The 27,414-nt window shown below is 66.4% G+C and overlaps 2 protein-coding genes across 2 annotated transcripts in view; one reads left to right on the plus strand and one right to left on the minus strand.

Moving 5' to 3' along the window:
* Positions 1-4,006: 4,006 nt before the first annotated feature.
* Positions 4,007-27,414, minus strand: part of LSP1 (lymphocyte specific protein 1) — a 40,228-nt gene continuing 16,820 nt past the window's right edge. Inside the window, 12 exon segments of the mRNA XM_042904147.1 lie at positions 4,007-4,455; positions 8,159-8,264; positions 8,415-8,492; positions 8,829-8,963; positions 9,872-9,953; positions 10,123-10,166; positions 10,434-10,495; positions 10,498-10,525; positions 10,877-11,072; positions 12,809-12,851; positions 12,854-12,975; positions 15,323-15,457. Of these exon segments, the coding sequence (XP_042760081.1) occupies positions 8,172-8,264; positions 8,415-8,492; positions 8,829-8,963; positions 9,872-9,953; positions 10,123-10,166; positions 10,434-10,495; positions 10,498-10,525; positions 10,877-11,072; positions 12,809-12,851; positions 12,854-12,975; positions 15,323-15,457 (1,018 nt within the window). The 3' untranslated portion in view covers positions 4,007-4,455; positions 8,159-8,171.
* Positions 5,066-6,908, plus strand: LOC122199258 (proline-rich protein 33-like). The gene is given in 2 exon segments (XM_042904146.1): positions 5,066-6,571; positions 6,574-6,908. Coding segments are annotated over 2 exon segments (1,317 nt in total). The 5' UTR covers positions 5,066-5,589.

Consider the following 27,414-nt stretch of genomic DNA (forward strand, 5'->3'; position numbering starts at 1 on the left):
AGGTCCTCTCTCCCCGAGGCCAGACTCAGAGTGCTGCTCAGGGCGGGCTCCGCCACGTGCCCGTGGAGCCTGGCCGTTCTGTCCACAGAACTCCAGATGGCACCATCCGCCCGGCAGACACCTTTCCCGGGCCTCTGATGGTCCCCTCACTAGCTGGCAAGGCCACGAGCTCCGACGGGCCTGACCCTCGGATTAGGGAAACCGAGACACGAAGAGGGGTCAGAGCAGGCCGGCACCTCCTTCCAGACCCGAGGGCTCCAGGCAAGGGAGGAGCACCGACGGTGGGGTCTGCTCAGTGCGCAGGACCGGGGTGAGCCCCGGGGAGACACGGAGGAGGCTTCCGGTCAAGGACGTCGGGGGGCTTGCACGCCCCAGCCCCAGCTCCACCCAGCTCTCTGCCTGCTCTGGGGCCTCAGAAGCTTCCAGAAGGCTTTGTTGGCACCTCATTCAATCCCTGCAAGTCGGAGATAAGGCCACAGGACCCACGACAGGAGAGGCATGCCCACTGTCACACAGCAGGGGGAGGCAGGGACCCTCTCCCTCCTGCCTCGCGGAGGCTGGAGTTACTGGGGACACCCCTGCCCCCTGCCCCCCGTTCCCGTCTGAACTTGTTCCTCCCGTCTGATGCTGTCTCCCAAGCTGCCCAGATCCTCGGATGGGCCAGGGTTTCGGGGGGCCACATACAGCTGACCCTTGGCCAACTCTGCCCAGCGGGACCACCTCAAGACTCACTTCTAGGGAGGGCCCCACGAGGCTCCCGGGGGCCGCCGTGGCCTCTTTCCTGTGGTAAGGTTTCCCTTCTCAGGCTGGCTCCTCTGGGTCCTCACCACCCCCTGCCCCCCCAGACATGGGCACACTCGTGGGGACAGCACGTTCGGGACCATTCGGCCTTGTCTGTAGGCTGTGCTGGGGCTTGGTCGAGGAAACCCCGTGCACACCCAGCCCCGCTCAGACCACCTTGCTCCCGGGAGCCGCCCGCTGCCCCTGCTGCTCTTAGGAGCGGCACCTGCCGACGGGCACCCCCAGGCCCTGCAGTGGCCCTCCTCGGCCAGCAGAGGAGGGTGGCCGCCCGCTCAGTGGCCTCGGCCCCTGGCAGGTGCTCTCCCGTGAACGGGCCGAGCCAGAGAACGGGCGCTGAGGTCAGAGGAGGAACAGCACAGGTTTTATTTTGGGTATCCGTGACCTCCCCCTCAGGGCACCAGGCCCGTGGTGCGGCCGGACAGCATTGAGCAGGCTCTGCTGGACAGGCCGCAGGCCTCCGAGAACCTTCGACAGGTAATCCACACCCCGGTCCACCTGGCCTGGCCGGGCAGGGGTGGGAGGAGAGGGGCAGGGCAGGGGCCTCCCCGGAGGGCTGGAGGGGGTCTGGGGGCCCGGGGTGGGGGCAAGGGATAAGGGTGGCCCAGTCCTGGTCGGGGTGCAGGATGGATCTCAACCCCAGAGAGGGTTTGAGAACTGACCACGCAGGCCCTGGGCCCAGGGATGGTGGGGGGCGGCTTCCAAAGCCGGAGGTGCTGAGCGAGGCCACAGAGCAGGGAGGAAGCCGGGACAGGGAGAGGCGGCCCCAGAGCAGTTTGGCTCCGGCTACCTTCAGGGGGGACCCTAGGGTGGCGGGGGAGAGCGGGGCCCCTCAGTCTGGTCCGGGCCCCGGTTTGCACGGGTGGGGTGGCGGGGCCCGGGGGACCTTGAACAGGTCCTGGGCACCCACACTGGTGCCAGCCCCACGGGCTTGGGCTCTGCCAGGCCCCAGATAGAAGCGGCTGACACAGCACTTCAGAGACGGTCCTGCCACAGCCCCGTGCGTCTGCGGCCCCACTAGCCTGGGTGCCTCTTTACCGTGTGTAGGTCACTGGTCTGTTCCGCCTCCCGCACGCGGGGCTGGAGTTCTGCGCTGGGGTGGGGCTCTCGGGCAGGCGGGACCGATGGCAGGGGGGCAGTGCCTGGGTATCCCGGTCCAGGTACCCTTCGGGCAGGGGCCCTTCTGAACCTCTGGACCCTTCTGGCGCGCAGGCCCCGACCCGCAGGCTCTGAGAGGCAGGGTCTTACGTCATGGCGGAGGCGGGCTTGGAGATACTCAGAGGAGACAAGCCCTGGGTCCCCGTCCCCGAGGCTGGGCCGGGGTGCGAGGCTCCTGAGAGGGCCGGGGTGGGTCAGGGCAGCGTGGCCGTCTGGCTTCCTGGCACCGTCCACCCCCCCCCCCCCCCCCCCGCCGCCTCTCATCCCGTGGCGTCCTCCGCTCTGATCCCGGCTCACTGTGCCGCCATGGGCTTTGTGGCCGTCTCTGCTGCTCCCCTAGGCTGATGTGCCTTCCGCTGGGTGGGGAGGGAGAACGTGGTGTGCCCGCTGGGAGATGCGCCCCGGCTGGCAGAGGACGGCCCTGGATGCAGTCTCCAAGGTGGGCCGTGGTAAGAAAAGATGGCTGTGGCTTGGTGGAGTGTTAATGCTCCTGACTGGTCTGTATTTACTCCATCCTCCAGGAGGCAGGCCGATTTTAATCACAGACACTTCTGAAAATGGAGGTTCCCAGCAGAGCCGGACCTAGAACGCCAAAGGTCCAGTGGTCCTGCTCTCCAGTGGGTTCCCCCGACGACAAGGGCAGCAGAGCCCAATGTCAGATCTGGGTGCGGGCCCAGGGCTGGGGAGCACTCCCTCCGCCCTGTCTCCGCCTTCACACGCTGGTCCGTTCACCCACCCACCTGCTTGTTCCCATCCGTTCTCACATTCACTACCTTCTTTCCTCCCTTCCACTGTCCATCCAACCATCATCCATCTGCCCACCAACACACCCAGCCAGCCAGCCAGCCACCTACTACCCATGCAGCACACATTGATCTGACTGCCTCTCCATCGCTTCTTCCATCTACTGTCCATACAATGGTTTTTCTGTCCAACTACCTTCTGTACATCCACCCATGTACCCGTCTATCTATTCTCTATCAATCCATCTATCCATTAGCCAAGATTCATCCACCCATCTTGCTATTTATACATCAGTCCACCCACCTATCCATCCCTCCACTCCTTCACCCATCATCCATCATCCATATCTGTCCACCCACCCTTCCATCTATCATCCCTCCACCGGCCCATTCGTCCATCCATCCATCCATCCATCCACCCATCTGTCCATCCATTCGTCCATCCATCCACTCATCCATCCATCCATCCATCCATCCCTCCACCCATCCATTCGTCCATCCATCCACTCATCCATCCATCCATCCCTCCACCCACCCATTCGTCCATCCATCCATCCATCCATCCATCCATCCATCCCTCCACCCACCCATTCGTCCATCCATCCATCCATCCATCCATCCATCCATCCCTCCACCCACCCATTCGTCCATCCATCCATCCATCCATCCATCCATCCATCCCTCCACCCACCCATTCGTCCATCCATCCATCCATCCATCCATCCATCCATCCCTCCACCCACCCATTCATCCATCCATCCATCCATCCATCCATCCATCCATCCCTCCACCCACCCATTCGTCCATCCATCCATCCATCCATCCATCCACTCATCCATCCACTCATCCATCCATCCATTTGTCCATCCATCCACTCATCCATCCATCCGTCCATCTGTCCATCCACCATCCACATCTGTCCACCCACCAAATCTTCACTGAGCACCTCCCAGGTGCTGGAATGGGGGATGACCCCAAGGTGGGTCTTGTTTTCAGGGAGTTCGCAGTCTAGGGGTACAGATCAGAAATGCACACTGTTTCGGGTGCAGTAAAATTTAATCTGGCCAGTCAAGGAGGGAAGCATCATAGATGTTCTGGAAGAGGAAGACTGAACCCCCCCATCATATGCGCCCCAACTTAAGCCACCACACACCTCAGATCTCGGAGTCTAATACTGCAGAAGACCATGAAACAGGACAGAGTGTCTGATTCTGGATCCTACCACTGTTCAGGGGCTGGGGAGGACTTCCCACCGGGCTGGCCCTCTTCTTTGTCGCTCCCCCCAGTTATGGACACAGAGCCAGCACTTGGAACACACAAGGAGCTTTATTGCACACGGAGGACAAGGCTGCAAGCCGGGAGCAGGGAGGGGGCAGGGCCTGAGAATGCGGTGGTGCAGGCGCTGGTGTCTCTTGACCTGGAGGTCCCCCAGCACGTGTCCTCTCTCTGCCCAGGCTGGGCCTTCCTCGGGGACTCTTGGTCTCTGCGGGGGCGGCCCCTTTGGTCAATCACCAGTGAGAGTCCCTCTCCTGCCCCTGCTGTGCGAGGTAGAGTGGGGGTCAGAGAGCGGGAGGGGAGAGCGGTCGGGGGGTCGAGGAGTGGAGAGACGGCGACGGTGGTGGGTGTTGGCCGGGCGCGGGCAGGCCAGGCAGGCAACGGCAGCGGCTCCCGTGGCAGGGCCGGGGTGGGCGTCTGGCTGGACTCGCCCCTGCGAGGGCGGAGGGTGCTGCCCGAGCTGTCTGCGGTCTCAGGAAAGCTGGAACACCGGCATGGGTGGGGGTGTCAGGCTCCGGTCCGGGGAGGGGGCTACCCCCTGCCCTCCGCGTCTCCAGCCCGTCTCTGGTGGCCACGCGGGCCCTGCCTATGGCACCCCCTCCCCCGGGAGCAGCCGCCCTGCTCCAGCCACCGGAACCCCACGTCCGCTTCCACCTTGGAAGCTTGCTTCCTGACACCGGGGGCCCCCCCGGGGCCGCGGGCCTACTTGGGATCCAAGGTGAAGGGAGCTGTGCCCGTCGCCTGCTCTCCCGCTAGCCTGGCTGCCCCAGAGCTCCCGCGGTCCCTGGGGTCCTGGGCCCCCCCGAAGCAGGCACAGCCGAGCGGGAACCCCGGGCAGACCCCTGAGGCCCCTCCCCAGGCAGACCCGCTCCCGCCTGACAGAGCCGGCCCCCACAGGCCGGCAGCTCCGGGCCTCCTTCCTCCCACAAACCGGCCGGCCTCCGGCTTGGCCCAGACGCCATTTGTCAACGTCCTTGCGAGCACGTGGCGCCCAGAAACCAGGGCGGGCGGCTTGGCCAGGACCACCCCAGCCAGGATGTCTGCGGGAATATCCCATTTAGCGTAGCTCAGCGAAAATTGCTCCCACCTCCCGGCCAATCGACCTCTGATGATGCAGCCTCAGCTTTCCTGAGCCTCTGGCCGCCACCCTCACCGCTGGCTCACAGTGGACGAGCCTGTGGTCAGACTGGCGACGGTGTGGCGCCCCTCACGCGTCTGCGGGCGGGCGCTCTTCCTGCCCCGGCGGGCGGCCGGCCCAGCACGTGCCTCCCCCTTGGAGCCCGTCCACGGGTCTCACGGTCTAGGCTGTGCCCCCGGGCGGCGCCCTCGGCCGTCACCCACCGAGTCACTCGGGCCTCCGTGGGCTCCTCTCTGAAGCGGCTGGAGGCAGAGCCGCCCCGCAGAGCTGCGGACGCGGACAGACTTGCTAGGGACACACCCGGCAGGTGCCGGGCGCTCGGGAAGCAGAGATTCTGATGGTCAGGGTCGGGCCGTGACCCCTCTGGGCCTCAGGAGCTCCTACCTCACCACGGGGTGGGGGGGGGGGGGGGCGGGGCACCGGCAGAGAGGACGGCCGGCCTGTGACGGCTGTCCCTCTCCACCCCAGGGTGCGACGATGCTCATCGTGGCCGGCCTGTGCCCCCCGGGGCCCTCGGGACCCCCGCCACCCCTGCTGCCCAAGCCAGGCAAGGACAACCTTCGTCTGCAGAAACTTCTGAGGAAGGCTGCCCGGAAGAAGATGACCGGGGGCGGGGCCCCCGTGCCACTGGGGGCTTTCCGCACTTCCCTGTCCCCCGTGAGTGAGGCCAGCCACGACCAGGAGCCAACGGCCCCGCGCCCCGCGGAGGGCCCGCGCTCCGTGCCCGCCCTGCCCCGCTCCCCCCACCCCTCCGTCATCCAGCACGTGGCATCGCCCCTGCAGACGTCCACAGCCCCCTTCAGCTTCACTCAGCACAGGAGCCTGGCTGCCCACTTCAAGGCCACGGGGCTCCGGCTCACGACGCCGGCCTTGCACCCCACCCGGTCCCCCAGCGGCTTCACGCAGGTCTCGGCCCCCACGGCAGGGGCCACCCACGTCAGCCAGGTACACATCCGGCTCGTGCCGTCCCCACGGGCCAGGACCCCGGAGCCCTGCCAGACGGCCCCAGATGGGGGGCCTGGTGGGCAGGACCGGGACACGGTCCCGTACCCTCCTGGGGCCCAGCCCCCGGCCCCCGCGGCCCACACCCGCCCTCTGCCCACAGAGGCCCAGACTGCCGGTCCTTGCCCTGAGGCTCCCCCTCCTCAGTGCCCTGGCCCTGAGGCCTTGGTGCCCAGAGAGGGCGGCACTCGGCTCGTGGTGCCCATAGTCCCCACCTACCGCTCACCGGGACCCTCGCCTCACAGGCCGGCCTCAGCTGAGCCCGTGGAGAAGCCCCCTGGGGCTGGCCCTGCCGCTGAGGCCGAGCAGGTCTCCAGTCCCCGGGCGGCCTCGTCCCCGTCCCCGCCCTCAGGCCCGCACCCATACCCTGTCCCCAAAGTTGCACCGAGGCCCCGGCTCAGCGGCTGGACGCGCCTGAAGAAGCAGCTGATGGAGGAGGCGGAAACATCCCCATGCCCGGGCCAGAGCAGAGCCCAGAGGGCGGGGGGCAAGAGGTGACAGCCCCCGCCCTCCCAGCGTCCCGGCCGCCAGCCTCCCGGGCCTCCAGGATGTGGGACGCGGTGCTGTATCGCATGTCAGTGGCCAAGTCCCAAGGCAGCCCGGCTGGGCCCAGGGATGGGGCTTGTACCCTGGCCGGCCTGGGCCGCCTGCCCTTCCTGTGCAGGCCGCGATTCAACGCCCGGAAGCTGCAGGAGGCAGCCGCCCGGCCGCCCCCTATAGTCCACTCCGTCGTGGACCTAAACCCCAAGCCCAAGAACTTCAACCGGACGGCAGCTGGCTGGAAGCTCCAGTGACCGGTCAGGGCGGCACCGGGGCCTAGGACCGTGGTGTGGACAGAAGAGGGACAGCGGGTCCAGCTGGGGAGCCACGGCCACTGCAGAGGGCGCCAGGGCCGGACGGACACCGGGCAGCCGGGAGGTGCGGGACGGACAGGCTGCAGCAGGAAGGACTGTGGCGGGGTGCGGCAGGGGCAGGTGGGGTCGGGGAGGAGGCCGGTCTCCGTGGCATGGACTGGGGCAGAGAAGGGGTCTGCACTGGGTTAGAATATATATGGGGCTAACGGGGTAAAACCACGCGCAAGAAGGAAGGAACACGGCTCAGTGATGAGGCAGCGGGTAGATGAGTCGGCCCCGCACAGCAGGGCCCATGGCTCGGGACTCGGGGCAAGGAGGTGCAGGGGGGTGCCTGGGCTCCTGAGGGGCTGCGGGCCGGCAGGGCAGGGAGGATGCTGGGGCTGGGTTCTGTGGTCCCCCCGCCCCTCCGAGAAAGATGGGGGACAGATTTCTGTTTGCTGTGCAGAGCAGGGCTGGCTGGCCAGGGCGACTCAGTTGTGCGTGGGCACCAGTGGCTGCATCAGCGGTTTGACTGTCATTCCTGACACATGTGGGGGGTGGGGGGAGGCCAGACCCCAGGCTCAGCTCCTTTTGTTGCCCGCCTCTGATCCCCCCGCCTGGGGGGCAAGGTGTGAGGGGGGCTCGCTGGCGGGAGATGGGGGCGGGGCCCAGCTTCGATGGCTGGGTAAGGACGGGGGTCCTTGGTCCCGGGGCAGGGGAGGCAGCAGAGGGGACCCCAGGCCTCATGCGGCTTTGGGGCCCCCGCGTCTGCAGTCCCCGCTGACTCGAGACAGGGGCCAGGGCTCTGATGGGGACAGCAGTGATGGCAGAGGGACACGGAGGTGCCTGGGTGCAGGACTCAGGAGGGGAAGAGGCAGCCAGTAGGCGGCCAGCTGCATCACGCAGGGCATAACGGGTGCTGTAAATGGATCCTGGGACCCAGGCCACTAATAAAGTGTGTCTAACCACGGCAGTGGACCATGTTTCTTCACCAGGTGATGGGCGGGGTGGTGGACCCTGGAGGGGCCCCCAGCTGGTATAGGAGAGCGAGCCAAGTGTGGGTTCCGACCAGCTCCGAGGCCGGGCATTCAGTCCCCACAGGCCGCCCTTGCAGCTGTAACAAAGCGGGCCTTGTCCATGGCTCCACATTCCCAGAAGGACCCGTTCCACACACACGACACCTCACGCTCGGGCTGCTGCCCTGGACTCACCAAGAAGGGCAGCCTAGGGCGCCGAGCCCTCGTCCACAAGCACCTTCTCATACTTCCCATGTCCGGTGGCCACAAACTTGTACCTCTTTCCAGACGGAGTGCTCTGCTGGGAGAGGTGACCAAGAGCAAAGCTGAGAGCGGCAGAACGGAGATGGTGCTGCCTCTGGGAAGCCCTCCCGGATACACTGAGGATAGCCCCTCTTTGCTTTCAACTGCTAGACCTGCCCTCCCTACATCAGCCACATTTAGACCCTACCTTAATTGTCGATGACGTCTTGGAGCCTCCTTTTTGCTCCCAGAGGCTTTTCTTGCTCATGTCTCCAGCTACGATATCCTATGTTCAGAGGAAGGACATGTCACAGGTGCAGACCCTCGACCAGGGAACTCAAAGCCGTGGTCCTTTCTCTCCTGTCCAGCCTTGCCCGGCTGGGTCCCAGGCCTGCCCACCCACTCCCTTGTACGAGAGCCCAGGGGAGGAAGTAAGAAAGGGAAAGTGGCACCACCTACATGCACTGGGCCACCAGTTCCCCCACATGGCCTTCCACTCTGGGGGCCAGCCTGGTGAGCACCCCCCAAACATCCCAGTGCTCTGTCTACCCACACTGCAGCCTAGACAGCCTCATACTTGCCTCACCAAGGGGACCCCACCTCACCCTGGGATGGGTGTTACCTTGCAAGAGGGGGTCTTGGCAGTGGACTGAGCCTGCACTTCTCCTGTCTCCCACCGGCTCTTGGTGCTCGCCACAGCCATGCTGGGCAGCTCAATGGAGGGCTGGCGGGTCAGCTTGGGGGTCCGGCCAGCAGTCTGCAGAGGAGGAAAAACCCAGGACCACTTTAGTGGACAGCCACATGGGACATGTCAGAGAAGCCAGGGTGAGGGTCTCCAATACATGACTTCTTCTACATCTTTGTATTTCCAGAGGAGTGCTTTCCCAGTAAGGGGCTAGGGCAGGGCACTCTGAAAAAAAAAAAATGCATGTGCCTCCATTTGGTGTACTTGTGAAACACCTTCTTGATCTGAGGAGCACAGGTGATATGGTGGGGTAAGAGACAGATGTGGTGCTATCATGCTGCTCAGAACATAGGGCTGGAGGAGCACGGATTGAATGGGGGGGTTGTTGGAGAGAGGGGCATTGGTAGGACAGAGAGGTGTAGGTCTGAATGAGCGGTGGTTGGATGGAGGGGTGTTCGCTGAATGGAGGAGTGTTGTTTGTATGGAAAGACATTGGTTGGATGAAGGAGCATCGGTTGGATAGGAAGGTATTGGTTGGATGGAGGGGAGTTGGTTTGAAGGAGTGGTCTTTGTTGCATGGAGAGATATTGTTTGGATGGAGTGGTCTTGGTTGGATGGAGGGGTCTTAGTTGGATGGAAGGGTATTGGTTGGATAGAGTGGTCTTGGTTGCATAGAAGGGTATTGGTTGGATGGAGGGGAGTTGGTTTGAAGGAGTGGTCTTTGTTGCATGGAGAGATATTGTTTGGATGGAGAGGTATTGGTTGGATGGAGGGATCTTGGTTGGATGGAAGGGTATTTGTTGGATGGAGTGGTCTTAGTTGGATGGAAGGGTATTGGTTGGATAGAGTGGTCTTGGTTGGATGGAGGGGTATTGGTTGCATAGAAGGGTCTTGGTTGGATGGAGGGGTGTGGTTGGGATGAGACAATGGGTATGTGAATGGAGGAGGGACCCAGCAGAAGAAGGGAGGCCTGAGCATACCTCAATGGCCTGTGTGTACTGCTCCAGTCGCTCATCAATCTTGGAGATGGGCAAGGCTGGTTGGGACTTCTTCACGCTGTTACTGGAGGGTAGGAGAAGGGTCACGCCCCATGCTCCCTCACTGGGCTTCCACACCCACCCTGGCCCCTACCAGAGCTCCCTCGGGGCTCTGCATCTCTAGCCCCCAGGCCCCTCTCTTCGACACCGTCTTGGGGAACCCCAAGTCCTAGTCTGGAAAGCAGCAGGTTCACCTCTTCCTGATGGAGCGGTTCAGGGACTCGGTTCTGTCGATGAGCTGCGGAAGGCAAGCAGAGATGTGGGTCTCCAACCAGAGCCCCCCCACCCCCCCATTGCCCCAGTGACTCCCATCCACCAATCGAGCCATCCGCTGATTCATTTCTCAGGGATGTGCTGAGTGCCAGGCTGGGGGGATGGCAGAGAAAGAGCAGGGTGTACTCGTGTTCCTGGCACTGCCGTGTGGCTTCCTCTCTGGGGCTGTCGTGGGTTGGTGCTGTGATTCTGGGAAAGAGGAAAAGGCAGCAGGCTCTGGGGCTCGACCTACTTTGGTGCTGGGGCTCAGGGGAGGTGAGCCCTGTTCGGTAGCACCCTCCAAGACCAGGGGCTGGGCGTCCTGGGCTGCTGGCGTTTCTGGTGCTAGGAATAGAACATCAGAGTTTATATGATGAGCACCCCTTGCACCCCTCCTGCCCCATTCGGGACTTGTTGGAGCAAACATCTTCCCCTCCCTGGGCCTCAGGCCCTTTCCAGCCCTGACATGCTCTGTTTCTCGAATTCTCTGCAGTGGGGACTGGTGAGTCCAGAGGAAAGTCGCTTGATCCCAGGGTCACGAAGACCCTCCTCCCTCTGGGAATGCGGGTGCCACAGAGTCTGGGGTGGGGGGGGGGGCGTCTCCCTCTAGGGCAGCCTGCTGAGCAGACGGTCAGCAGACACAGACCCAGCCCGAGGGGCGGGGTGCACCCGGACCCCAAAGGGAGCCACCATCACCTGCTCGTCTGCCTCTTCGGCTTCTGCCGGCCCCAGGCTGCCCTGGACGGTCCCCTCTGGGCTCTTGGGCTCTGTCTCCTCTGTTCCCGGCCCGTCCTGGAGCTCTGAGCTGGGGCTCAGATGCAACTCCTCCAGGCTGAATCTGGCTGGACTCTGCTCATCACCACCCTGGCTCCCGCAGGCAGGCTGATGGGGCCTGGGGGGCAGGGAGGGGTGCAATCCCGGTGAAGATCGTTCAGTTGCTGGGTTTGAGTCCCTCTGGGTTTCCAAACCTCAGCTTCTCCGTCCGGAAGGTGGGGGCGGTCTGACCAGTTGAGTGCCAAGGAATCCTGAGACCCCAGCCTCATCAGGGGAAGTGGGCCCAAGGACCTCGGAGGCAGCCCTCCAGCCCTGGGGCGCCTTTGTAGACAGGGCCCGCTGCCTCAGCCCCCTCTCGCCTCACACTCGGAGGCCGGACCCGGTCTCCAGACTCTCTGGATGGGCCCCAGCCCCCGGCCCATGCTTGTCTGTGTCCACCCTGCTGGCCTAGGCCCTCCCCCCCTCCGCCTGCTTCTGCCCTGCTCCATGAGGGAGGCAGGTGGGCCTGAGGAAGAAGGGTTTCGCATAGGAGCAGGGCAGGATCTGTGGGTGGTTTGGGGGACGATCAGCTAAGGGACAAGGCAAGGGCCGAGGTCACAGCTAGGACGGCACCCTTGAGAAGAGGGGCTGCCTGCACTGGCTATGCCCGCCGGCAGCCAGCAGGGCTCTGCATTTGAGCAGGACTGAACCAGCAAGAAATTCTCGCATTTTCCATGATTTCACGCCCCTTGGTGTTGGTGCCAGCCCAGACCCAGACCCACCGCCCAAGGTGGGTCAGTGCGAGCCGGCCGGGCACACAGAGGGCCCATTCAGCTCCAGCGGGTCCCCGGGCCAGGCAGGTGTGGGGCGGGGAGGAGGCTTGCTTGTGAGCAGAGCAGGAGGGTTCAACAGAAGAGCCAAAGTGCCCCCTGCTGTTGGGAACAGCTGTGGCCTGAGGCCGGCGGGAAAGAGGAGGCAGCCGGCAGGGCTGCGGCCACCCGACACCAGGGGACAGGCCATCCTTGCAGACCCCAGACCCACCTCAGAAGGGTAGGGTGTGCACTGGGCCTCAAAGGCAGATGGGGGAAAATGAGGCCTGCAGGGCACCGGTGACCAGGGGGTGGCCAGGACCAGGGCCCCAGCCAGGCAGCTGGCTCCTGGGGTGCAGGAGCCTGCTGGTAGGGTGGTTGGAAGACTGGAGACGGGGACGGTCCTAGCTAGAGATGGAGACTAGAGGGGCCTTAAAGGGCCGGGAGGTGGTGTCCCCCAAGCTCGAAGCTCCTGGGTAGAGCTTGGACCCTGCCCACGGTGGGGGGCCCTTGAGCACGCCTGCAGGGTGCCTCAGACCCCAGAACTGGGGTGGGGGTAAAGCTCCCAGAGCAGCCCCCCATCCCTGGGCCCCCACCCCCTCCTGCCCTGTTCAGCCCAGCAAACACGTCTGCACATCTGGAAAGCTTGTCCCTCCAGGCCAACTCACAGGCCCACACATCTGGAAATACCTGCTCCCCTCCGTGGAATGGAGATCAGCCAGCCCCGAGGGAGGAAGGGGCGGGCGGGCGGCAGGGGCGCAGAGCCTCCATTACGTAAGTGGGCTGCAGATGTGTGCTGATGTGGCAACACCCTGGCCGGGCCGCAGCTGGTCTGGATGGGGCCCAGGGGCCCTGGGGAGCCCAGGAATGAGATTTCCTCCCCACCCCTCCCCGCAGCCCCTCGGCCCGCCGCCCCGCCGCCGTCTAGCTCTCTTCCTCCCTTCCCCCTGCTCCCAGCCCGGGGGGCATTTTGCGGGGCCGGTGGCCTTTGCTCAGGCACCGGGCTGGGGGCTTGGAGAGCGCCCCTGCCTGGTAACCCTGCCTCCGGCCTCTGACCCCCACTTGCCTGTTCTCCTCCTGCTGCCCCTCCGGACTCTCGCTCCGAGGGGCTCCCCGCTGTTGGAGGCCCCCCCGGCCTCCCAGGGCTGCCGCTGTGGCTCTGGCTTCTGGGACCAGTCGCTGAAACCCTCGTCCTCATCCAGTTCAGGGGCCTCCGAGGGCTTCAGGCTGAGGCTAAAAGAGAAGCACCGGGTGCTCAGAGCCGGACGGGGCCATGAGGGGCAGGGGGCACGCTATACACACTGGCCACCTCTCCTTCCTTCCTCAGACCCTGGGCTCCAGGGGTGGGAGACCCTGTCTGCCAGGGGCAGCACGCATGACTGGGCTGAGCCTCCCCGCTGTTAGAGAATCCCTGAGGGCAGGACTGTGTCTCCTCCGTAGGAGCTGCCTGAGGCCGAGGTTGTGTCTGACCCTATTAAGCTAGGGCTCCCCAAGAACAGGGCTATGTCTCCCTCATGAGACTAAGGTTCCCACAGAGCTAGGCTGTGCTTCCTCCATCAGTGTAGGGCCTGCTAAGACCTGGGCTGTGCCTCCGCCATCAGTCTAGGGTCCCCTGAGAACTGGGCTGTGCCTCTCTCACTAGTCTAGGGCCTCCTGAGAGCCGAGCTATGCTTCCTCCATCAGTCTAGCCTCCCCTGAAAGCAGGGCGATGCCTTCCCCATCAGTCTAGGGTCCCTTGAGAGCTGGGTTGTGCCTCCCCCTTCAGTCTAGGGTTCCCCAGGAGCTGGGCTATGCCTCCTTCAGCAGTCTAGGGTCCCTTGAGAGCTGAGCTATGCTTCTTCCATCAGTCTAGGCTCCCCTGAAAGCAGGGCTATGCCTCCCCCATCAGTCTATCCCTTGAGAGCTGGGTTATGCCTCCCCCATCAGTCTAGGGTTCCCCAGGAGCTGGGCTGTGCCTTTTCCATCAGTCTTGGTACCCTGAGAGCTGGGCTATGCCTCCTTCATCAGTCTAGGGCTCTCTAAGAGCTGGGATGCGCCTCCCCCATCACTCTAGGACCTCTTGAGATCTGGGCTATGCCTCCCTCATCAGTCTAGAGCCTCCTGAGAATTAAGCTCTGCCCCTCCCATTAGTCTAGAGTCCCCTGAGAGCTGGGCTATGCCTCCTTCATCAGTCTAGAGTCCCATGAGAGCTGGGCTGTGACTCCCCCATCAGTCTAGGACCTCTTGAGATCTGAGCTATGCCTCCTTCATCAGTCTAGGGCTCTCTAAGAGCTGGGCTGTGCCTCCATCACTCTAGGACCTCTTGAGATCTGGGCTATGCCTCTCCCATCAGTCTAGGGCCTCCTGAGAGCTGGGCTATGTCCCTCCATCAATCTAGAGCCTCCTGAGAATTAAGCTCTGTCCCTCCCATTAGTCTAGAGTCCCCTGAGAGCTGGGCTATGCCTCCCCCATAAGTTCAGAGCTCCCTAAGAGCTGGGTTGTGCTTCCCCATCAGTCTAGGATATCTTGAGAGCTAGGTTAGGCCTCCCGTTATCAGTCTAGGGCCCCCTGAGAATTGGGCTATGCCTCCCCTATCAGTCTAGGCCTCCTGAGAGCTGGGATGTGCTCCCCCATCAGTCTAGGGCCTCCTGAGAATTGGACTGTGCTTCCTCCCTTGGTCTCGAGTCCCCTGAGAGCTGGGCTATGCCTCCCCCATCAGTTCAGTGCTCCCAAAGAGTTGGGCTGTGCCCCCCCATCAGTCTAGGGCCTCTGAGAGCTGAACTATGCCTCCCCCATCAGTCCAAGGCTCCCCAAGAGCTGGGCTGTGCCTCCTCCACTCGTCTAGGGCCCCCTGACTGCTGGGCTGTGCCTCCCCTGTCACCCTGGGGTCCCCGTGTGTGGGTGACATGTCTCCCTCCAGGGCTCTGGTGACTGCTCCCTCCGCGGGCAGCAGGGTGAGACCCTGTCCCCCGCCCCCCACCACCCCCGTCAGGGCAGGACTGGGATTTGGTGCTGGTGGGCTCCCCATGTGCCCCCTGCCCCTGCTATCTAAACTGAGGACCTGGCCTGAGGGCCGTGACCGCTGCAGCACCCCACCCCGCCCAGAGCTGCTGACTCGGAGAAAATGGAACAAAACAGGGGCGGGAGGAAGGGGGGCATTATTGTAAAAACAGCCCAGCCCGGCCGCGGAGGCCTCCTGGGCCCAGGGAGGAAACGAGCCGGCCTGCGGCCCGCCAAGTTGGACGTGGCCTCCATGAGTCACCGGCAGCAGGGAGCTTGGGCGGGGGGCTCCGGGGCCAGGGCCACGCAGCTGGGGTCAGTGTCGGTCCAAGCAGGGGCCAGGGCCGCGCAGGGCGGCCAGAGCCTGAGTCAGCGCTCTGGGAGGCTGGCTGGGAGGGGTGGCCGCACGTGAGTCCCTCCGGCCGGCCGGCCGCCTCCACTGACGCCTCGGGCTTCAGGGACCCTCACCCTAAGCTGTCTCCGCACCCGCGCTGAGCCCCTCCTCACTCTCCTCCTCCGGGAGCCCCAGCCCAGGGCCCCACCACCAGCCTCCCCTCTGCCGGGGGAGCGAGGCCAGGCGGACTGCTGGGGGGCGGCTTACAGGCTCTCCCGCTCCGGCGGCTCGGGGGACTGGCCGCCGTCCTCGTCCCGGGCCCGAAGCTCCCTGTCCCTCGCCCGGCGGCGACGCTCGCGGGCGGCCTCCTCCTCATCTTCCGCGCTCCGCTGAGTCGTGAGCCTGGGGGACACGGAGCGTCAGTCGGGCCTCAGCCTGCGCCCCGCTGCTCCTGTCCTCCCGGTGGTGGAGGGGGCTCCGGTGTCCAGGCAGGACTGAGACCCTCTGTCCTCCCCCCCCCCCCCCCACCCCCAGCCCAGCAGCCAGGCCTCCTGGACCTAATCAGAGCCGGGACACGGGCGGGCCTGGCTCTGTGGCCCCCGAGGCCCTGGGAAGCGGCTGCTGCAGGTACCAGACAGGTGCCATGTGTCCCCACTGGAATCCGGTGGCAGCAGCCTCGCCGATCAGGCACTGTCAGGCCAGGGGCAGCCCCAGCCGGGCAGCCACCTCCCTGCCCGGGTACCCCGGCTGGGGCCCTCCCTCCTGCCCCCCCAAGGGCCCCCAAGAAGAGGCTGCCTGCACCCTGAACCTGACCTCTCTGGGCCCGTTCACAGAGGACGGACCCGAGGCCACCGCAGAGCCAGAGAGCTTGCTCCCTCGGTGCACGCTGACCCCGTGGCTTCTCGGGGTCCTTCACTAAGGGCGACACAAGGTCAGCCTGGGACGAGGGGTTCACAGCCTGGTCCCCCTGGCCCTGGCCTAGCAGATCTCACACTGTCGGCATCCGGGGGGCACCCCGGGCCTGGGTCGCCGACACGGCCCTGCCTCCCCCACCACCCAGGCTCCACTGGACCCAGAGAGGGGAGTCCTGTCTCTGCCTCTGCAGGGCTCACTGCCCTAGCCTGGGGTCTCGGTCCCTTCCCGCTGCTGCCCGCCGCCTGACCCCGCGGCCCGCTCCTTCTGGGACTCCGTCCCTTGGCCGGGACGGCCGGCTCCATGGTCTCAGCAGCCCTGCCAGCCATGATCTAATCTGTCCCAGGTCTTCCCAGAGCCTCCCAGACAAAAGCCAGGCCCTCCTCAGCCCCGGGCTCCAGGCCCGCTCCCCCCCACCGCCCCCCGCCATGGCCACCTGGGACTCCAGACCTGCTCAGCCCGCAGCAGCACCCCTGGTCTCTCCCACCCTCGATGCTCAGAAGTGCCTTCGGCTCCCACCCCCGGGGGCCTAGGGAGCCCTTCCTTCCCCACGCCTGCTCCCATCCTGCCCTGGGCCTTCGGCTCGGAGGCTGCAGGGCCACGTTATCTGGGGAAGTGTAGCCCCGGGGCCCAGGGTCGTGGTTCCCGCTCGCCCAGAACCCTTGCCCCGAGATCTGAGTGCAAGAGCCCGCAAGTTGCCTGTCACCCCACACACAGACATGAGCAGATCCTCTGGGGTCCACCTGTGGGGCGGTACGTCCAGGCCACAAGAGCCCCACGCGGGCCCGGCCCCCCTTGCACGCCCAGGTGCACACGAGGCAATAATGCGCGTGCACACACACACACACACCGTCCTCCGTGAGCTCGACACCCAGGCCCGCGTGGCACGCTCACCCACCCTCCACCCACGGTTCCAAACACCCCACAGCACGCACACGGATTCACGAGCGGGAACAAGGCGGGGGCCAAAATGGCGGGTCCGGGGTCCCCGCTCCAGACCCCGTTTTTCTGCTGTCCTTGCCATCGCCCCGACAAGCGGCCCTGTGAGCCGGCCCCTCTGAGGGCCACCCTCTGCGACCCGCCATCTGCACGTGGCCCCGGGAGCCCTGACAGGCAGGGGCCGGGGGGCGGGGGGGGGGGGGCAGGCAGACAAGGGATACAGGGTAGGGGTCTCCTGGCGTCTCCCCAAAGCCCTGGGCCGGGAGCCCCAGCGGCCCAAGGACAAGGGGCCCTCCCCCTCGCCTCCCCCCTCCCACCAGCCCCAGGATGTGAGTAATGCGGCCCCTCTGGCCCCCTCCCGTGACCTCACCCCTCACTGTTCCACAGCTGGGCTCCGTTCTGGGAACTGAGAGGGGGCGGCTCTCCTGGGGTGGGGTGGGGCCTCTGGCCTGGGAAAGGCGCCCCCCCTTCCCCGGCCAGCAGCCCAGACCCCTTGGCAGGCTCCACGGAGCTGTCAGGACACCGGCGATGGCCGCCCCACCCGTGGCCCCTGGCTCAGCCCCGCGTGCAGCTGTAAGGGATTTGGTGTTCCTTAGCGAACGCAATTAGGCTATTTCCTGTGTCTGCTCTGGCTCTTTGCAGCCCGGGGCTCAGCCCCGGGGGCTGCCGAGTGGGCTCTGCTCCCCCAGCATCGGGCTCCGCCGCGGGGCCTCGCCCCCACCCAGGTGCACGGGGAGCGCGCACCCCAGCGGGCCCCGGGCCGCCTCCCAGCTCCCCGTTCCGAGTGGGGGTCCCCGCGTTCGGGGGCTGCCCCGTTGGCCACGTCCACCGCCTACCGGCCCCGACTCGGGGCGCCGGCCCCCCACTCCTCCCTCTGCGGCCCCCCGGTCCCCCCACCAGGGTCCCGTGATAGGCTCCTGAGCCGGCCCGGCCCTCGCAGCTGCCCCCACCTCCTTCCTCCCCTGTCTGCCTGCGTGGGTTTGGTCCCAGCTTGACTCTGCCCCCTGCAGGCCGCTTGTCCGGCGCCTAAAGGCCTAAAGGCCACCCGTCTCTGGTGCCTAAAGGTCGAGGGGAGAGCTCGGGCGCCGGGCTCGGGGCAGGGGCCCAAAGGGAGGACAGCCAGGCAGGGCCAGGCCTGTCGTCGGAGAACCCTTTCTTCAGGTCTGCGGGGGACCCTCTGGGCCACAGGTGTCCCCGACACGGCCAGAGGAAGCTGCCAGAGAGGCCGGGGGAGCAGCCCTGGTCAGCCCCACCGCGGACCGACCACCCCCGGGGTCTCTGGTCCCCTCCGCGCCCCGCCTCGCCAGGGGGTTCTACGCTGTCGACCGGGGTGGACACTTGCAGAGCCACTGGTCCCTCCGGCGGCCGTAGAGCCCGTGAGTGAAGTGGGAGCCAGCCCGGGGAGAGGCCTCCTCCTCCTCCTCCTTGGCTTCCGGGGACAGCAGGACGGCAAGCGTCCCCGACTCCCAGAGAGCGAGCCCCCAAGGGCAGAGGTCGGGGACCCCGTCAGGGAGCTCAGGGGAGGGCAGCCCCACGCCCCACAACTCCGAGGGTGCCCCTCACTGGTTATGCGAGGCGGGCGGGGGCTGCCCCAGGCAGCAGGGGGAGGGGTCTGTGGGCACCGCCAGGGCCCCGGAGGTCACTCGTCCCTGCAGAGAGGCGGCAGCGGGGGTGAGCGGGGAGCTCGAAGGCGGCCCCAAATGAGCAGGTGGGTGGGGGTGGGGCGGCGGGAGGGGCACGCTGCTGCCCGGGGCCAGGGGTGGGCACACGGAGATGCAGCTGGGGGGACCCGGCTCCCCCCACACCCCACCCGAGGGCCCTGGCGCGGGGTCCAGACCGCCCTCCCAGCCGTGCCCCCTCCGCAGCAGGTCTCCGGGCGCGTCTCCGGGCTTCCTCAAAGTCACTGCCCCAGGTGGACAACCCCCACCCCCACCCCCCCGCAACGAGCCCAGTCCCGCTGCCCAGGGGAGCCCAGGAGACGACCTTGAACTTGGGTCGGAAAGATGAACCGGAGTGTGTGGACCAGGGAGAGGGTACAAGAGCCAAGCCAAGGCCAGCGGCCAGAGCGCTCAGGTGGCCCCGGAGGGGCGGCTGCGGGGAGGCGGACGGGAGAGTCTCTGAGCCCCCCGTGAGGCGGCCCCGGGAAGCCCTGTGCCAGCCTTCAGGTCCTTTCTGGAAGGAGGCCCAGTGGGCGTGGAGGAGGGGAGATGCAGTTAGACTGGCAGGGAGGGCTCCGGGCCGGGAGGGGACAGGAGCCTCCAGATCTCCAGAGTCCCTGGGGAGACAGAGGGACTACGGGTGAGGCGAGACCCCGCTGACCCAGGGAGAGTAACCAGGCTAACTGGGGACGCGGTGGCTCAGGGAGCCCGGGACAGCAGTGGGGTAGCAGGGTCTCACGTGACCAGGGAGCAGAGGCCTGGGGCACAGGGAGAGGCCTGGAGCACCGAGGCCTTAGGCCTCCTTCCTGCCGGCCTCCCTTCTCCTCCTCCTCTTCCTCCCTACCTCCCTCCCTCCTCCTCCTCCCCTCCTCCCTCCTCCTCCTCCTCTCCTCTTCTCCTCTCCTCTTCTCCTCCTCCCCTCCTCCCTACTTCTCCTCCTCCCCTTCTCCTCTCCTCCCCTCCTCCTCCTCCTCTTCTCTCCTCTTCTCCTCCCCCCCTCCTCCTCTTCCCCCTCCCTCCCCCTCCTCCCCCCTCCCCTCCTCCTTTCCTCCTCCTCTTCCTCCCTACCTCCCCTCCTCCTCTCCCCTCTTCCCCTCCCCTCCTCCTCCTCCCCCTCCCTCCCGCCTCCTCCTGTCCTCCCCTCTTCTGCTCCTCTTCTCTCCTCCTCCTCTCCTCCTCCCCTCCTCCCTACTTCTCCTCTTCTCCTCCTCCTCTCCTCCCCTCCTCATCCTCCCCCTCCCTCACTCCTCCTCCCCCCTCCCCTCTTCCTCCTCGTCTCTCCTCTTCCTCTCCTCCTCCCCTCCTCCCTACTTCTCCTCCTCCTCTCCTCCCCTCCTCCTCCTCCCCTCCTCCTCTCCTCCTCCCTCCTCTTCTCTCCTCTTCCTCTCCTCCTCCCCTCCTCCCCTCCTCCCTACTTCTCCTCCTCCCATCCTCCTCCTCTCCTCTTCTCTCCTCCTCCTTTCCTCCTCCTCCTCTTCCCCCCTCCCCTCCTTCTCCTCTCCTCCCCTCCCCTCTTCCTCCTCCCCCTCCCTCTCTCCTTCTCCTCTCCTCCTCTCCCCTCCCCTCCTCCTCCTCCCTCTCCCTTCCTCCTCCTCCTCCCCTCCTCCCCCCCCTCCTCCTCCTCTTCTCTCCTCCTCCTCTCCTCCTCCTCTTCCTCCCTACCTCCCCTCCTCCCCCTCCCTTCCTCCTCCTCCCCTCCCTCCCTACTCCTCCCCTCCTCCTCCTCCTCCTCTTCTCTCCTCCTCCTCTCCTCCTCCTCTTCCTCCCTACCTCCCCTCCTCCCCCTCCCCTCCTCCTCCTCCCCCTCCCTCCCTCCTTCTCCTCTCCTCCTCTCCCCTCCCCTCCTCCTCCTCCTCCCTCCCTCCTTCTCCCTCCCTCCTCCTCCCTCCCTCCTCCTCCCTCCCTCCTCCTCCCTCCCTCCTTCTCCTCTCCTCCTCTCCCCCTCCACTCCTCCTCTTCACCTCCCCTCCTCCTCTTTCCCCCTTCTCCTCCCCTCCTCCTCCCCTTCCTCCCCCCTCCTCCTTTTCCTCCCTACCTCCCCACCTCCTCCTCCCCTCCTCCCCTCCTCCCCTCCTCCTCTTCCTCTCCTCCTCCTCCCCCGTTTTTCCCCCTCACAGGCTGGCACCTCACGCAGCTCTGCCCAGCTGTGCAGGAGTTCGATCCTTCTTGCCCCTCCCCTTTGTGGTTGCTCCCAGAGGGGGCAGCATTAACAAGGCAGGGCCCAGGGGCCTGAGGGTCCTGTTAGGTCTCGGAAGACCCAAGGCAGAGCAGCTAGGGACTCTGGGGGTCCCAGGAGGTTCTGAGCAGGGAGGAGCTCCGTGGAAGGCAGCTGCAGGGGACACACGTCGGGGGAAGGCTGTTGACCTTGCTGGGGTGATGGGGTGAAGGCTGAAGGGGTGAGGGGGGGATGGGGTGAAGGCCAAAGGGAGGCAACCACACAGCCCGCCAGCCCAGGTGGAGGGGCTGGGACCAGGGCAGGGCTGTGGCTTTGGTCTCTCTGACCCCCTGCCCAGGATGAGACCCCAGGCCCAGCCTCAGCTCTCCAGCTGTAAAAAGGGTGCACACCGTGTGAACCAAGACCCCTCCCCAGGCCACCCCAGCTCCCGCTTCCCCTTGGATGGCACCGTCGGCCGACCTGGCCTGCCCCACACCACCTCCCTCTTGGTCCTGGTGGGCAGGTCCCATCTAGGAAGTCTCCCCAGAGGAGGGGACACGGACCTGCTCACAGAGAGAAAGGCACAGGCTGGGGGCACAAGCTACCCTGGCAAGTGGGGAGGGACAGAGGCCCCCGGGCTGGGGCCTCCTCCAGGACACCGGCCTAGTGCTGGGGGATGTGGGGCACAGCCGCGGCCTCTGGGGGCCCTGCTCCACCTGCCCCGGGGCCTAGGCCAGCGCTGAGAGGAGGGACCTTCGCTCCTTCCCAGCCACCGGCCGGCCCGGCTGGGGGGCTCTGGGCCTTCGGAGCCCTGCCCGGGGCGGGCGGGGAGGGGAGGGAGTCCAGAGCGGCTTCTCCACCGGGATCCTTTACACCCTCACCAGCCCCGAGCCCCCAGCCGGGCCCACCTTCTGCCTGGGCATCCCCTTCTCGCCACCGAGGCCAGCACCCCCTTAACCACCGTGTCACCTCCGCAGGGCCCTCGCTGGGCCTCCTTGCCCTCATCTTCCCCCCGTGGGGTGGCACTTGGGGGGGCTCTTGTTTGGGGAAACCCCCTAGCTGCCCCACAGAGCCCCCAAAGCCAAGGAATCCCCTTTCTGCCCATCTTTCTTTGCCAGCCCCGGGGGCAGATCAGGGAGGGTCGTCTCTGCCCTGGCCCTCAGGTCACCGGGGTCCCCTGAGGAGCACCAGCTCCAGACCCTGGCTGGCCCGGGACGCCCCCCACCTCGGGCCTCAAGATGCCACCCGGTTCTCACCCCACTTAGGGGGCACGGCCACCCCAGTTCACAGCTGAAGGGGGGGGGCTGAGAGGTCTCCTCCTGGGAAAAGGAGACAAGAGACCGCAGCCACTGCCGCCGCTGTCCCCATCCCCCTCCCCTGCTCGTGGGTCTGGAGTGGCCTGTCCCCTGTTCGTCCCCACCCCCCTCTTCAACCAGCTCTCTATCCCGTCAGGTGGCAGGGCCCACAGTGAGTGAGGTCCCTGCACCCGTGGACCTTAGAGCTTCCAAGAAAGCCAGCGCTGCGCCCAAGTTGTGGCTCAGGGACCACAGGCGAGGGCCCCTATTCCAAGCCATCGGGGACTGGCCGGCAGGAAGTCCTCTCGGGACAGGGTCCCTGGTGCCCACGCCCGGTGATGGTTGACATGGTGAGCAGAGGCCCGTCGGAGAGGAAGGGGCAGCAAAACAGTGTGCAGGCCGCCCTCCTTTCTGCTCCCATCCCCCCAGTCCGGACATAGAGCCACGCCCCTCCTGGGTGACCCCCCCCAGTCCCAGCACATCCCGCTCGGGCGCCCCTCCGGGAGAAAGTGGTGTAGGGAGAGAACCGTTCCTTGGGGTTCCCTTCCTCCCTCCCTGCTCACACGCCCCCCCACTAAGCTGCTCTCCTGGTCCCTGCCTTGCCCACTGCCGCCCTCCAGCACGTGGGCCGCCCAGGCTCCCTGGGGCGGGCGGGCCTCTCCCCCGACAGCCCCGTGCAGGGCCCGGCTTCGCCCCAGACCCCCAGTGCCAGTCCGGGCGACCCAGCCCAGGGCAGCCCATCCCACCAGCGGTCCCCAGGGCATCCGGGCCAGCTGGGTGGACCCTCATCACGTGCCCAAACGGCCTGACCGGAAGGCGGCTGTGCCGGGGAGTCTCTGTCGCCCAGGCGCCTGCTCGCTGGCAGAGGGTTCCGGCTCGAGGGAGACAGAGTCTGTGTCCCGGAAACCTTCCTCGTGGGGGCTTTGCCTCCAAGTCCTTCTCTCCCAGGTTTCCCTCGGTTCCCAGAGTCTGGATCGGGGACTGTCCCCTTCTGCCCACAGTAAGGTCCAGAACCAAGCTTGATGTCCCTCTGGCTGGCCGTCACCTCCCTCTTGCTGGGTACCCTACCTCCTGTGATGTGCTCCACCGTCAGCCTCCTTGCCCCGGCACCGCGGCTCTTCCGCATCTCTGCCCCCGTCTGCTCTGGCTGGCCTGCCCCTCCGGGCCTGGGGTCAGAGATCGAGGCCTCCCCCTCCCCCCGGCTCGCCCTGCCTGTGGGATGCTGGCGTGGCAGAGACGGGCACTGGCCCCGGGCTCACCTCCAGTCCCGGCCCCGGCTCCTCCTGGCGCTGGACGGCCCTCCAGGGAAGCCAGGCGCTCCCGAGCCGGGCTGGGACCGCCTGGCACAGGGCTCAGAGCGCTCACGAGGCTGGGCTTTGGCACGTTCCATGACACGCGACTGGTGGCTGGCACCGGCTGGGGCCTCTGCCGCCCTGTCCCCATCCCCCTGCCGGGTCGTACCCCGGTCTTCCGCACACCCCGAGGGCCCCGCGCCCGGCTCTGCCCAGTCAGTGCCCAAATGGCTGTCATCCCGGGGTCTCAAAGCCCGGCTGCCCGCCCCCGTCCCCGGACGCAGCCTGGCTCAGCCGCCTGCCATCGGCTCCCGGCCCTGCCTCCCCGAAGAGCCCCCAAGTGCACGGAGCGGCCTGACCCCGTGCTGGACACTGCCAGGGCCATTTCTGCCACCTGCCCCGCCCCCAGCCCCTCCTCTGAGGTGCTCCAGCCCCTGGACTGAGTATCCTGGGGGCCCAGGGGGGCATGGCAGAACAGGAGCCGGGGCTGTCCCCCTGGACTGGCCCCCATTCAGTCTTGCCGTGACAGCTCCTGGCCGTGTGCCCCTTAATCCTGCAGACCCTCGCTGCCTGCCCACCGGGCCTCGAACCCTCCCCGAGCCTCAGCTTCCTTATCCACACGGAGGGGCACGCGGGGCCGGGCTTGGGGTGGCCCGCTGGCTGAGTCGGGCGAGACCTGTCCTGGTGTCTGTCCCTGAGGACACGGGCGGGATCTGGGGGCTGTTGCAGGAGGGGAAACTGAGGCTGATCAGTGTGGCGTCTGACTTGGGGCTCCAAGCGCACAGGTGCTGCCGGCTGGTGCAGGGCACCCGGAGGGTCGAGAGGGAGTCTGCCCCGCTCAGAGGAGACGCGGCCCCACCCGCAGCCCCTCTCCTCTCCTGTCCCCCTCTCTCGGCCTCACTGGCCTTCCCTCCTTCCTTCTTGCCCGTTCCGGCCCCTCCCATCTCCCCGGTGAACAGCCGCAGGCGCTACACTGGCCGCCCCAGACCTCCTCCCAGACCTTCTGGCCCTTGGGGCCTCCTGCCCTCTGCCGCTTCGTGAGGACGGCATGGGAGGGGATGGCATGGGAGGGGACGGCGTGGGAGGGGACGGCGTGGGGCAGACAGTGTGGGGTGGACAGTGTGGAGCGGACAGCGTGGGAGGGGACAGCAGGTGGGGGACAGCCTGGTAAGGGATAGCATGAGGTGGACAGTGTGGGAGGGGACATATGGGAGGGAACGGCATGGGGCAGACAGCATGGGAGGAGATAGCATGGGAGAGACAATGTGAGAGGGGACAGTGTGGGAGGGGACAGCGTGGGAGGGGACAGCGTGGGGAGAGCAGTGTGGGGCAGACAGCATGGGAGGGGACAGTATGAGAGAGACAATGTGAGAGAGGACAGTGTGGAGGGGACAGCATGGGGCAGACAGCATGGAAAGGGACAATAGAGGAGAGACAGTGTGGGAGGAGACAGGGTGGGACAGTGTGGGTGGATAGTGTTGGAGGGGACAGTGTGGAGAGGGTGGAACAGACAGCATGGGACAATGTGGGGCAGATAGCGGGGTTGCACAGCATGGGAGGGGACACATGGGAGGGGCAGCGCAGGAGGGGACACGTGGGAAGGGACACGTAGGAGAGACAATGTGGGAGGAGACACATAGGAGGAGACACTTGGGAGGGGACACATGGGAGGGGCTGATGAGCCTCCACGACGCCTTCACCCCGTCCCCTGCCTCGTTCATCCTTTCCCTCTTTTTTGCTTTCATTCGACCTCGCCCTCCTCTTGCCCACCATCCTGTCCCCATCCCGTCCCCTGTCCCATCCTGTCCTGTCCTTACTCTGTCCTGTCTCTGTCCTCTCTTGTCCTGTCCCCCTCTATCCCTCTCCTATGCCTGTCCTGTCCCATCCTGTCCTCTTTGCTTCCCTATCCTGTCCCTTCCTGTCCCCATCCTGTCCCCGTCCCCATCCTGTCCCCATCCCCATCACGTCTCCATCCCTGCACGCCCTCTTTATGCCTTCGTGGAGACCTCCTGCCCCTCACCCCCTCCTCCTTATCCCCTTCCCTGTCTCTCACCTCCTTTCTCTTTCCATGGCCTTGTCCCCACGCCTGCAGGGACACTCTCTAGAAGAGCCTCACAGCCCACGGGCACACGACGCCCCGGCCCCAGCCTCGTGTCAAACCCGCGTCCGGACCTCTCCCTTCCTGGGTGGGCAATGCCCCTCACAGCCACGCTCTCACCTTCCAGGGTGGGCCACCGCCAGACCCCACACTCTCCCTGCCCCCAGGGGCCCCCCAGGGCTACCCCCCCACCAGCTCCCACTTGCCCCTGGACACCTGTGTGCGTCGGCCCCCGGCCACCAACCTGTGCGGAGCCAGTCCGAGCTAGACGAGGCGCTCCTGGGAGCCGTGGCCTCTCCAGCCACCCCTCGGGGCCCACGAGCCACGGGGTGCCCTCTCGATGCTGCAGCAGGGGCGTGGGGGGGTGGCGAGCCCACAGGTGCCCGAGGCACCCAGGCTGCTGCTTGCTCGCCGCCCTGTCCCGCTCTGGTTCGAGGGACGGGACTGGAGCCTGGCCCGAACCTCAGTGCTCTGGGTTCTGGCCCTGACGTCCTGCCCAGGGGGCTGGGCCGCTCAGTCCCCACACCCCCGCGATGCCAGCTCGCTGGGGTTCCTGGGGCGGCTCTGGCCGACAGACCGCTTGGTCCCAGGGCAGCACCACCCACCAGACACCGGGGCTCTGCCAGGGCAAGGGCAGCCCCCTCCCATCTGGGGCCCTGGGTGGGCCTGAGGCAGCCACGCCTCTTTGGAACCTGGTTTGGAGGCCTGGCCTCCCCCCACCCATCGCCTCCTTGGGCCAGCCCCATCCCTTGCCCTGCTGGCCACACAGGGGTCCCCAGAGGCCTCCCGGGCCTGGCGTCCCCGGGGCGGGGGCCAGGCCTGAAGGCTGTCGGGGGTGGGGGGGAGGCGTGGGCACAGGGACTTGTGCCAGGCTCCTCCAGCCCGAGAGCCTCCCCTGGGAGACTGGGAGCCCAAACGCCGATAAGGACGCCAGCAGGGTGACCCAGCCAGCCCCGTTGGGCTGTGCCAGCCAGGCCGCTGCCTCAGAAAGCCAGGCTCCCAAAGACTGTTAACCCGGGAAAGCAGCCCAGAATTCAGGAGGCCTGTGGAAGTGAGGGCGCCCAGGGTCCCCTTGCTGCCCCCCGGTCATCGCTAATGAGGGCCTGGCCCAAGGTGGGCCCGGGCAGAGCTTTAGATCCCCCGTCACCCCGGGGGCAACAGGAGGGAGCCACCTGCAAGGGGGGTAGAGCTGGGCTGGGGGCTGCAGGAGGAGGGAGTGGTCCCCGGCTGGCCCTGCCCCCCTGAAGCTTTGACAGCTGAGGAGGGCCCCAGGGCCGCAAGGACGGTGCCAAGCCGTGCCAAGGGTATGGGAGGGGCACGGGGACGAGTCCCCCTCCCCGGGCCCGTTTTTTAGCCTGCTTAAACTGGATTCAATTTACACCCACCCCAGCCGGCTCCCCGCATGCGCCTCTGGAGCTTGTCACCGCGAGGGGCACCGCCTCCGACGCCCCCCTTCCCACCCCGCACCCAGGAGGTCCGTGGCGAAGGATTTTGGTGAAGCGCGGGGCCCGGGGGGGCAGGCTCCCCCACGCCCCGGGTGGCCTGGGGGGAGTCACTAGCCTCTCTGCGCCTGGTTTTCTGTCGGTCAAACGAGGACAACGGTCGTCTGCCCAGGCTTCGGGGAGTCACGGCCGAGACGCAGGAGACACTAATCTCAGTGAGGGCAGCGGGGATGCCGCCGGCCGCCCGGCCTCTCGGGTCCACGCGTGGGGGTGTAAGCCCGGCCGTGGCTGGGCCTGGAAGCCGTGCGGTCCGTGTGCCTCCGTGAGCGTCCCCGTGTGCGGTGTGCGACTGGCTCGCCGGGGTGCGACAGACGCCCCCAGGTTATTCTTTGGGAGACGCTCTCGCCTGCTCTCCACCCCGCCCCCCACGCCCCCCACGAGGGGGCCCAAAGGGCCGCTTCCTTCTGTCTCTGCCCCACTGGCCTCTGCAGGCCCACCTTCCCCGGTCCAGGTCCTCTGGGGGCTCCGGGCCCGCGCACCGGCCTGGCCCCCACTCTCGGCTGAGCTG

The sequence above is a fragment of the Panthera leo genome, chromosome D1 (assembly GCF_018350215.1).
Source record: "Panthera leo isolate Ple1 chromosome D1, P.leo_Ple1_pat1.1, whole genome shotgun sequence".
NCBI classification, from domain to species: Eukaryota; Metazoa; Chordata; class Mammalia; order Carnivora; family Felidae; genus Panthera; species Panthera leo.